The sequence below is a fragment of the Salvelinus sp. IW2-2015 genome, linkage group LG7 (genome assembly GCF_002910315.2).
Source record: "Salvelinus sp. IW2-2015 linkage group LG7, ASM291031v2, whole genome shotgun sequence".
Lineage (NCBI taxonomy): Eukaryota > Metazoa > Chordata > Actinopteri > Salmoniformes > Salmonidae > Salvelinus > Salvelinus sp. IW2-2015.
Window position 1 is genome coordinate 6,563,242 of NC_036847.1, and position 12,117 is coordinate 6,575,358.

The following is a 12,117-nucleotide window of genomic DNA, read 5'->3' on the forward strand; positions in this document are numbered from 1 at the left end:
GTTGTCACAACAGTAACATGCCTGAAGTGTTCAGTATGGCTGCATTTAGACAGGCAGCCCCATTCTGATCTTAATTTTTTTAACTAAATGGTCTTTGGCCAATAAGAAAAGCTCAGATGTGGTCAAAAGACCAATTAGTGTGGGGGGGGGGGGATACCAGAATTGGGCTGCCTGGCTAACGAAGTCTGACCTGTATCTGAAGAGCATGAAAGTCCTAAAGTTTAGTGTGTATACTGATTGAGCATGAAGGTGAACTGATAAAAGGTCTGACTGGAAGATCTGGGTCAACCCATTGACAACCACATAGCCGGTGAACCTAGCATGGGTGCCAGTTCCTTTCTGCTCTCACGGGCATTGTCGTTCATGTGTGATAATGAACACAAAAGAAAAGAAAATGACATCTGGTTTACAAACTCAGTAACTATCTGTATTAATGTACAACCGTTGAAAATTACAGCATTTATTTCTTTTTAATGTTTTTTTTTTTTTTTTTTTTTTACGAACTATCAATTTGCAGAAAAAGGTGAACAATGTGAGAAGAAAAAGAAAAACAGGTAGAGGGATGGTGGGATCGTGTGGGAGAATTAAGGGTTGTTTTTTTGGGCGGAGTGTTAAAGCATGTTTGTGTTCACGTTGTGTGTGCGCGCATGCTTTCTCATTTCATGTGTAGTGTGTTTGAATGTGGCGTTCTTGACATCTAAATGGGAGGGGGGGGGAATACAGTCACGCCATTCTGGGACCCTGTAGCAGACAGAGAGCGCTTAACGAGGGAGGGATGAGTGTGAGGAGCCGTAGACAAAGGGATGGAAAGTGAAGGAGGGAGGGGGCGAATGAGTTAGGGAGCTGCTGGTGCTTTGCAGTCGTCTGGAGACTTCAGGTGTCGTGGAAATCCTTCAGCAGCGTGCGTCTCCTCTGCTCAGCAATGTGCATCTGATTCTCCAGATCCTGAAAGAGAGCGAGTGGAAGAAGTTCAATTCTTCAGAGTCTAAAACAAACACAGTGCCTAGGGACGTACATATTTCAGGGGTCCTTCTGATTTCCCAAGGCGTGTCATTAACCGGCAACTCCCCTGTGTTCCCAGCCAATGGAAGTCTTAATCTGGAAACTTTAAAATATCCATATACACTCCCTTTTCATTCACATCTTCCCCCTGTTCCTTACCCCTCTGTCATTAGCATTCAGCTCCCCCTCGCTCACGCTCTCGTAGCTGTCTGCTCGCTCCACCTTCCAGGACAGGTTCTCAATCTCCGCTTCCAGCTGGGCCTGCTGGTATTCAAACTGAATAGAACAAAATGCATTTATTAGGCTACTTGTTCATTATAGACAGCGTGTTTAAATTAGCAACACCCTCCCCGCAAATGAATGGTTCTCATCAATTTGATTCAATGGCATCTTTGCGGACTGCAAGTGTCACAGAATCGTTCACTCAATAACCCCCTCGCAAATATCTTATTAGCAGCATAAATGTGCTTTGCAACTTCACACGTTGTTCATGGAAAATGTCACCCTGTATAAAAGACTGAAAACTTATTTGTTACAAATTTAACTGGGTGTGCAGAGCCATGGCTGAGAAAATCTGTCAACTATAATACATTCATTAGGCCCCAATCTATGGATTTCACATGACTGGGACTACAGATATGCATCTGTTTGTTGTCAGTAGCTTATGCCTGCCCATGCCATAACCCCACTGCCATCATGGGGCACTCATCACAACGTCGACATAAGCAAACCGCTCACCCACACAACACCATACACGTTGTCTGCGGTTGCGAGGCCGGTTGGACGTACTGTCAAATTCTCGTAGATGACATTGGGGCGGCTTATGGTAGAGAAATTACCATTCAATTCTGGCAACAGCTCTGGTGGGCATTCCTGCAGTCAGCATGCAAATTGTACACTCCTCAAAACATCTGCATGTTTTAGAGTGGCCTTTTGTCCCCAGCACAAGACCTGTGTAATGATCATGCCATTGAATCAACGTCTTGATATGCCACACCGGTCAGGTGGATGATTATGTTGGCAAAGGAGAAATGCTCACTTACAAGGATTCAAACTAATTTGTGCACAAAATGAGAAATAAGCTTTGTGCGTATGGACAATCTGGGATCTTTTATTTCAGCTCATAAAACACTTTACATGTTGCGTTTATATTTTTGTTCAGTGTATATTAATGGAATGCAGTAGTGTAAAGTACTTAAATAAAAATACTTATTATTTTGTTTGGTGATGTAAAAACACTTGTACTTTTTACTCAATACATTTTCCCCTGACACCCAAAAGCACTAATTACATTTTGAATGCTTAGCAGGACAGGAAAACGGTCCAATTGACACGCTTATCAAGAGAACATCCCTGGTCATCCCTACTGCCTCCGATCTGGCAGACTCACTAAACACACATGCTTCATTTGTAAATGTCTGAGTGTTGGTGTACCCCTGGCTTTCCATAAAGAAAACAATGGTGCCATCTGGTTTGCTTAATACAAGGAATTTGAAAAGATGTTTACTTTTGATACTGAAGTATATATCGTAGCAATTACATTTACTTTCAATCCTTAAGTATATTTAAAACCAAAATAGTGGTAAAACTTTACCAAAGTATTTTGTCCTGGGTGGCTTTCACGCGAGTCATTTTTTATTCAGGCATCTTTTACCCAAGACAGTTGGGTCCTTCCCCCCCCCCACCACTGACAGAACGTGGTAGCTTATACCAGACAGACACTCACCAGTTTTTTACGCGGACCAGACTCCATGTAGTAGGCGTAGGGGTAAGTATACTGCAGAGTGTAGCGACACTGTGGGACAGGCAGATTAGAGATCAGCACGACTTGCTATTGGTTCAAGAAGCAGTGTAGTGCAGTGGGTCAAATAACTACACAGATAACCCTTTCACACCATTATGCCGAGCGGAACCAAACTGTGCCGGATCAGATTTACACACTTGGTTTGGCACCTCTCAGTAACAATAAAGTTGTGTGAAAAGCCCTATAGATGCTTGTGTTAATGTGTGCGTTTGCTTTTTTGCGTGTGACCATAGTACCTTGGCCAAGAGCTTAGCAGCGTTCTGCATGTACTGCCAGTCTATCCAGGTGCCCAGGTTGTTCATCACCCGCTCTTGGATCTTCTCCTGGATCCGCTGGTACGTCTGAGCCTCCAGCTGGAGACTCTTATTGTGGTTCTCCCACTGAACACACAAACACAGTCAGGACTGGAGAAAGAGTCAGAACAGACACATTCAAGAAACACACTTCCGGGTGATTCTGACAAAGATCTCAGTGTTCATTTGACATGGTGTCTTGGCTTCGAACACTCAAGAGTTGTTGAACATGAGTGGTATTTGACACCAATGTGAGACAGTTGCCATAATCTAAAAGTACCTAGAAGTACCAGAGATAACGTGCAGCCTACTTGTGGAAGTATGCGTGACTGAGGAACATGTGTACTATCCTTGAAAGTACACCGCATGTATTAATATAATGATTGTCCATTTATTTTTTAATGTATGGCGCTGGTTGACATCACGTGTGCTGAAAGCTGTGTAATGCTCAGAGGTAGACAAACCACCTGATTGACACCGTTACTCTGGCAACGCATACAGTGGGGAGAACAAGTATGATAACCTGCAAAATCGGCAGTGTTTCCTACTTACAAAGCACGTAGAGGTCTGTAATTTTTATCATAGGTACACTTCAACTGTGAGAGACGGAATCTAAAAGAAAAATCCAGAAAATCACATTGTATGATTTTTAAGTAATTAATTTGCATTTTATTGCATGACATAAGTATTTGATACATCAGAAAAGCAGAACTTAATATTTTGTACAGAAACCTTTGTTTGCAATTACAGAGATCATACGTTTCCTGTAGTTCTTGACCAGGTTTGCACACACTGCAGCAGGGCTTTTTGGCCCACTCCTCCATACAGACCTTCTCCAGATCCTTCAGGTTTCGGGGCTGTCGCTGGGCAATACGGACTTTCAGCTCCCTCCAAAGATTTTCTATTGGGTTCAGGTCTGGAGACTGGCTAGGCCACTCCAGGACCTTGAGATGCTTCTTACGGAGCCACTCCTTAGTTGCCCTGGCTGTGTGTTTCGGGTCGTTGTAATGCTGGAAGACCCAGCCACGGACCCATCTTCAATGCTCTTACTGAGGAAGGAGGTTGTTGGCCAAGATCTCGCGATACATGGCCCATCCATCCTCCCCTCAATACGGTGCAGGGTCCCCTTTGCAGAAACGCATCCCCAAAGAATGATGTTTCCACCTCCATGCTTCCATGTTGGGATGGTGTTCTTGGGGTTGTACTCATCCTTCTTCAAACATGGCAAGTGGAGTTTAGACCAAAAAGCTCTATTTTGTCTCATCAGACCACATGACCTTCTCCCTTCCTCCTCTGGATCATCCAGATAGTCATTGGCAAACTTCAGACGGGCCTGGACATGCACTGGCTTGAGCAGGGGGACCTGCGTGCGCGGCAGGATTTTAATCCATGACGGCGTAGTGTTACTAATCGTTTTCTTTGAGACTGTGGTCCCAGCTCTCTATAGGTCATTGACCAGGTCCTGCCGTGTAGTTCTGGGCTGATCCCTCACCTTCCTCATGATCATTGATACCCCACGAGGTGAGATCTTGCATGGAGCCCCCAGACCGAGGGTGATTGACCGTCATCTTGAACTTCTTCCATTTTCTAATAATTGCGCCAACAGTTGTTGCCTTCTCACTAAGCTGCTTGCCTATTGTCCTGTAGCCCATCCCAGCCTTGTGCAGGTCTACAATTTTATCCCTGATGTCCTTACACAGCTCTCTGGCCTTGGCCATTGTGGAGAGGTTGGAGTCTGTTTTGAGTGTGTGGACAGGTGTCTCATCAAATACTTATGTCATGCAATAAAATGCAAGTTAATTACTTAAAAATCATACAATGTGATTTTCTGGATTTTTGTTTTAGATTCCGTCTCTCGTAGTTGAAGTGTACCTATGATAAAAAGTACAGACCTCTACATGCTTTGTAAGTAGGAAAACCTGCAAAATCAGCAGTGTATCAAATACTTGTTCTCCCCACTGTAGGTGTTTGATGGATGTTTTTCATGTCACCTAGTCACGTGACGCACAGCTTACTTCAGAAAGGTTCACTGATTTCCATACAATACTCAGTGCGAGCAGAAGTTTCATGTACCCATCAGTGATGGTAGCGTGTTAGGGTTTCATATTCATCTCACCCTCTCAAAGTAGAAGAGGTATTTCTTGAGGGCCTCTCTGGCCTGTGCCTGCTGGCTCTGGTTGACGATGTCTGGGTTCTCCTTATAGCGACTGCACTCATAGTACTCACTGCCATGGGTCTTCCAGTCCCCCAGACACATCCAGCAGAAGTCTACACACATACAGATGACATTAACGGGAAAAGAAAAACAAGGCGAGCTCAATGTCAAATGGGTTGCATACGGCTTGAGCCCGTTAAATCAGCAGAACGTTGGGGGGAAATTGATGGGTAAAAAGGCGCATTTGGTGTTAAGCTGTAAGAAAACATAACTGAGCTACACACCGTGTTTGCACTTGGAGCATAGCTGAAACAGAGGAAACACAATGTCAGACACTTAAAAAGAACCTGTAGAGAAAGTAGACATTCACAGAAAAGCTCCAGGGATTTAAAGAAAACTAACGCAAACAACAATGTGCTGATCGTCGGCACAACTCAGATGACGCCAATTCCATTAACACTCACCATGTGATTGCAGCCTCCATTCTTCTCAATGCAGATATTGCACTTGGGACACTGGGGGAAAAAAAAGAAAAATATTAAAAAGCCATTCGACATTACAGACAAAAGTAAAGGGGAATATTGGAAAACCACACCTAATTTCATTGTGTGCGCGAGTGTGTGGCGCGTCTCACATCTTTAGTGTGCGCACTGATGTAGTTGGCCGTCTCGGAATCGTCTGCACATTTGGTCAGCCACCTTCGGACAGTCGGGCAGTCTGTTGGGGCGTGGTACATGGCCCGGCATTTGAAACTGAGACAGTAGAGAGAAATAGTTTTAAGGGCATCCGCAGGGAGTCAAGTGATATGACCGTATGTTTATCTGACATGAAACACATGAATCTAACAACTTGTGTACTGATCTGTGTGTAAGAGTTGTATATGCTGGCGCCTGTCTTACCAGAAGACCTCATTGCAGCGGCTGCACTGTACTCTGCGGGCCCGTGGCTCCTGCACTTGGATGACGATGGGGCAGTCTGCCCCTGGACACAGCTGCAACTGGAAGTGGCTCTGAAGAGAGGAGGCTTGTTTAGTCCCGTCTATCGACATGTCTGTGGACCATTCAAATGCGCCAAGTGTCCTGGGTCAGAACTAAACTTAATTTATGCTCAGTCGGACTCAGAAGACCGCTGATGCGCCTGTCGGTTTCCTTGTCGCAGAGACTTGAAAAAGGCTCACCTTCGACAGCTTCTAGGAGTTCTACATTTCTCTCAAAGAATGCACTGCTTTAATTGTCACATTCACAAATGTAAACAGGCTATTTTTATCACCCCATTGCCTTGTACATAATGATTTTGTAACGCGTTCACTTTAATGAGCAAAAGTCAGCTAGTCAAAATGTTAACAAGCTAGCAAACCAAAATACCGCTCGGTAGCTCATTTTGGTTGCCTGGCTTGCTGGACTGACATCTCCTAAAAACAATATTTTAACAGATGGGTTGATTGATATTAAAATAGAGCAGGTATGCCATTTGGACCATCCAGGCTGCTGATATCATGCAAACTTTGCGTTTATACTTTTTCATGACGTCACTGTCTACAGATATGTAGTTAGACCCACTGTAAACCAGCCAAGAGACCGGGCCTTACCGACAGCTACAGAGACCTTCAATAGCTAGACAGGTCCTGACAAATAAGCACACACTGGCTGAAAGACCGAAATTAAGAGGACGATAGTTTCCTTTTATTAACAGTATGCTGGCAGTGCAATTTTTCACCATTTGCTGTTCAAGAACAAAAGCAGCAGGGAGAAACAGAAAGGCAAAGAGGGACAGACCAATAGAAAGAGCGCCGACAAGCAGACAGACCACCAGAAGGACAGGCTGAGACTCGTACCTCCACATAGTCCCTGAAGAGGTAGCGTCTATATTTGTCCTTCAGCTCCTCACCAGGCAGCAGTGGGAGGACAAAGTCTTCTGGCATTTGGAGGGAACAGTCCTGAGCCATACAGGAGATACCTGCACACAGAAAGACAGGCCATTTAAAATATTGTAATCTAATGCATACATCCTGAGCACAAAAAAAAAAATCTTGGAGAAGCACATGGATTTCAAATACGAGACAAATTTTATATGAAAATATCCAAGGTACACAGACATCGGAATATGATTGCAAGGCTATCAATTCTCTCACCGGGGTTCATCTTCAAAGCCTATCATGTCACTATCTACAAAGAAACAAGCTGCTGACTTCTGAACACACTGACAGGTCGCATCAGCCCTAGCAGCACTGCTTACCCACTCCCACCCCATCTTTGACGAGTACAGTGCAATGCTGCTCCCAGCATCCTTTGCAGAAGGAGTGCTGACACGGCAGCGCGAGCAAGGTGTCCCTCCGAACCAGCTGCAGACACACCCCACACTGGAGGGACTGAGGCGCCTGGGGACCGAAAGAAATCAACACACATGATAGTCAAATGGTGGCCCAAGGGCCAAATCTGGTCAGTGACAGTTCAGCCCACCTACACAACTAGAACATAGAGTCCATGTACCTTTCCAGACACCACTTTGAACTTCACCCAAATACATTACAAACACTCCATAGAAAGAGAGTACTCTTAGTACTTACAGGAACTGATCTGCAGGTGCTGCTGGGCTGGACCTGGGCATCAGACAGCAACTGAGATGAGCTTGACTTGTATCTAAAAAAAACAAAAAAAAACACAAAACCAGGGCACCAGAAATCATGTTCGAACCTATTTATCAGAATATTTGCATAGTGTATGAAAATACAAGTGAGTAGGACTGAACTAGAGTTRACCTGTCCAGTATTTGTGACACTTGCCAGTGAAAGTGCACAAGGACCAGTTTGGCTACAGCAGGTAAAACCTGTCCAAAGAGAGGACAGAGAGCATGAGGAGGATCAAGCTTATGAATACAGCTGTTCTCAGGAGGAAGCAGCAGACCCTTCTCCTTAAGTACTTTCATTGATTACTTCTTTAAACTGATAACTACTGAGACTGGAACGATAGGCACCTCATAACTAGATATCATATGACCGTGCCACAGATATGGTCTGATATTACAGCTCACCATTCAATTTAGGTTAACACACAGCCCCCCATGAGAATGAATGCTTGGCCCCTAACCCAACTCAGATATTTTCACACCCCTACTAGTTACGGTTAAGATTTAGGGTATGGTAATTGACCCTAGATGTAGATTTTACCATTAACCACCTCAATTACCCCTAAGACTAGCCCAACACAAACCTTCAGGATGGCGGCGATACTATTGACCTCGTCGCAGAGCACCTTCTGGCTCTCCCTGTAGGTGAGGCAGGTGAACTGGTACTCCTCTGGGTCGAACGAGTCGGCCCCCTGCTGCTCCATGTCTCCTGCCACGCCGTCATAGTAGTCGGCTATGTCCCCCTGGTCGTCGTCGTCACCCCCGTCATCATCCTCAGAGTTGACCCCGAGGTCATCCTCATTGCTGTCGTAGGCCTGGCTGTTCATGTCCACAGACATTCACCGGCAGAGACGCCCTCACTCTGGGACTGGCTCTCTGGCTGTCGGAACCACCTGGGGAACTACAGCTCCCAGAGAAAACTGCTCCACAAACTAGCCCAGCACCTCTCAGCAGCAGCGGAAGAAGCAGAAGAAGCTACACTCCCCGTCTTTCATGAGGAACCGTCGAGGTGGATGCTCTGAAAGGAGACAAAAGAACTTGAGGATAAGCGGGAGGGGGGGAAAATAAAATGGTTCAGCGAAAGGAAAACAAACTTGACAATGGTGAGTTTGTGGATATTTATATGGACAAGTTGTATGATAAAGAAGAACGGGTCAGGGACATGGTGTGATGTTCATTCGTCTGAACTCAGGTCAATGGAACTACAGTGCTCCATAAAGTCAAGGTCTCTCTCTGCACAAGACAGAAGAGTCTCCAAATACCCAGCCACTTGCTCCAATACCCAGCCACTTGTGCAATTCACTGATCAGAGATCCACCAAAACTTGTCCAACCAAGTGTTCAGAAAGACCGGGAAAGCACAAATATCTCCTATTACCCCTGGGACTTTCCTTTCTTCTAGTTGTACATATGACAAACAATATGATAACACGTGTGGGATACAAAGCACGGGAAGCGGCTTAATGCAGCGGTTTAAAGGATTACATGACGATGTTTTCCCCTACTGACAAGGCGGTAGGACAGTAGGCATAGGAGCAGCCGCGTGACATACTATCTAGTCCTAATAAGAAAAAAGTGAATTTTCAGCCACCTATAGTGACTTCTTGCATTCCCCCCCAAAATATCTCCACGTAGTGGGCGGTGTGGCGATTGTCGGTCTAGTTCGGATGTCTGCTCCTGTTCTACGGTTTGTGATGGACTTTGTGGCATGAATATTGAACATAAAGCCATGGATCGTCGCAGTAGGCAGCCAGGGGTTTGATATGTGACTTGCAATATCGACCTGGCTCCCAGTGCTAGACGCTTGTTTGCATTCCCTCCATGCTATAAATAGGCACTTATGCATACAAGATATCATAGACGTAGTTCGGTGTTTACAGTGTAATACATCAAATGAAGTGGGTTCTGGCCGAATACACAAACATGACTGGCTCGTAGCTGGGTTTGCAAAGCCAATTTCCCAGCGTTTACGTTCGGAGAGCTAACGTTAGTTAACAACAAAGCTAGCAATAAAGTAGAGGTTAACACACAATAACAGTTCAACAAATAATTATTTTAATAATCAATGAAATACGCTATCCTAGACATTGGCAACGTAGAAAAACAGCGGTGCCATTGTTCCACCCCGGAATTCACCACAACTGATAACGAGTCACTGATCCCCCTAGCAGCCGCATCTCACACACGCTAACCCGGGGATTGGCATGTAAACAAGGCCGTCTGTGGATCGTTAACAAACTAACTTAACTTATCGTTGGAATAACCCTTCCCATCAAGTACTGAAGTCTTTACTTACCTTCCAGGCCGAGTTGTGTCGCCTTGTAAATGAAGCCAAAAGTGGTTTTAAGTACCAGGACCAATTCTGAAAAACTCGCCAGTTAAGTGGAAGACAGAAAGTAAATTAATATTCAAAAATTGCGTCACTTCCGTGTCTCCATTGATGACACCCATTGGACAGTTATATTATTCAAGGCGGGGACCCAAACCAAGGGGAATCGATTAATCAGGCTCGGGCACTGGGTTAGACATGTTTGACACCGGGTTAAAGTTGATCGCATTCGTTTTGGAACCGGGCGCATGAGCCATGTGCCCCGTTCATAACCTACTGTGTAATGAGTAGGATTCTGTATTTTCACATGCAAAAAACGCTTTATCTACCTTCCCAATGAAAATTCAAGCATATCTTTTATTGAAAATATACGTTTCTGGACAATACACCATGCTGCCTGGTTGACAACATGACCGAGCGCCGCAGATTACTGTTCGTTTGAGAAAGGCGCTCCTCCCTCACCACTTTTGCCCGTTCACATCACGGGCCATAGACCGGTGCCCCGCGTTTTAGCATAATCGAATCTGCCCAGTGTAATAGAAGTTTCTAGGGAATTTACAAATAATCTACATTTTAATTATTTGCCCATCTCTAATACCAAGAAATTCTTCTAACAATTAGTAGGAATCCAGAGACACAATGAATCAAGGTTTTAAGAACTGGCTCTGGCCAGACACTGCATCAACAGTACATGAACAAAAGTAATGAAATGGAAAAATACATAGCCTACAAGTGTTAAACAATGACATAAGATCAGTCGGGTTTAAAGAATTTATGGAAGAAATCAACAACACTCTCCCGTGACTATTTTCTCTGAGTGGCTGGGAATATATTTATAGCTCTGATGCATGTGTAATCCCGAGGGTGCATTCTTGGCTATGGCTCAGTGACTGTCTGTCCTTGGATCGTGTTCTTCTTCTTACAATTTGTATTGCCGGATTGAAACCAACTGAAAGTTGCATACACCGCCACCTACTGTACTGGAGTGTGAGGCCGGTTACGGCCTCCATATTCTGCCTATTTCTCTTATTTTGGTCACATACACATATTTAGCAATGTTATTGCGGGTGTAGTGAAATGCTTGTGTTCCTAGCTCCAAAGTGCAGTAGTATCTAACAATTCACAACAATAAAGACACATCTAAAGTAAAATGTAATTAAGAAATACAGTACCAGTCAAAAGTTGTGAAACACCTACTCATTCAAGGATTTTTCTTTATTTTTACTATTTTCTACATTGTAGAATAAGAGTGAAGACATCAAAATTATGAAATAACACACATGGAATCATGTAGGAACCAAAAAAAGTGTTAAACAAATCAAAATATGTTTTATATTTCAGATTCTTCAAAGTAGCCACCCTTTGCCTTGATGACAGCTTTGCACACTCTTGGCATTCTCTCAACCAGCTTCATGAGGTAGTCACCTGGAATGCATTTCAATTAACAGGTGTGCCTTGTTAAAGTTAATTTGTGGAATTTCTTTCCTTCTGAATGCATTTGAGCCAATCAGTTGTGTTGTGACAATGTATGGTTGGTATACAGAAGATAGCCCTATTTCATAAAAGACCAAGTCCATATTATGGCAAGAACAGCTCAAATAAGCAAAGAGAAATATGATTTGCCATTCCATCTGGCTTGCGCTTTGTGGAACTATCATTTGTTTTTCAACAAAACAATTTCCCAACACACCTCCAGGCGGTGTAAGGGCTATTTGAACAAGAAGGAGAGCTGCGTCACATGACCTGGCCTCCACAATTACCCGACCTCAACTCAATTGAGATGGTTTGGGATGAGTTGGACCGCAGAGTGAAGGAAAAGCAGCCAACAAGTGCTCAGCATATGGGAACTCCTTCAAGACTGTTGGAAAAGCATTCCAGGTGAAGCTGGTTGAGAGAATGCCACGCGTGTG

General features: G+C 44.3%; 1 protein-coding gene across 1 annotated transcript; it reads right to left on the bottom strand.

Annotated features, from left to right (window-relative positions):
• Window positions 1-556: 556 nt before the first annotated feature.
• On the bottom strand, window positions 557-10,265 carry arih2 (ariadne homolog 2 (Drosophila)). The gene is made up of 15 exons (XM_023990788.2): window positions 10,175-10,265; window positions 8,464-8,897; window positions 8,013-8,080; window positions 7,821-7,893; window positions 7,490-7,631; window positions 7,089-7,210; window positions 6,154-6,263; window positions 5,889-6,006; window positions 5,719-5,769; window positions 5,539-5,560; window positions 5,216-5,367; window positions 3,043-3,186; window positions 2,729-2,797; window positions 1,162-1,278; window positions 557-945 (listed from the first exon to the last, which is right to left on the bottom strand). Exons 2-15 carry the CDS (start codon window positions 8,716-8,718, stop codon window positions 874-876), a joined length of 1,515 nt encoding a protein of 504 aa, XP_023846556.1. The 5' UTR covers window positions 8,719-8,897; window positions 10,175-10,265; the 3' UTR covers window positions 557-873.
• Between the last annotated feature and the right edge of the window lie 1,852 nt (window positions 10,266-12,117).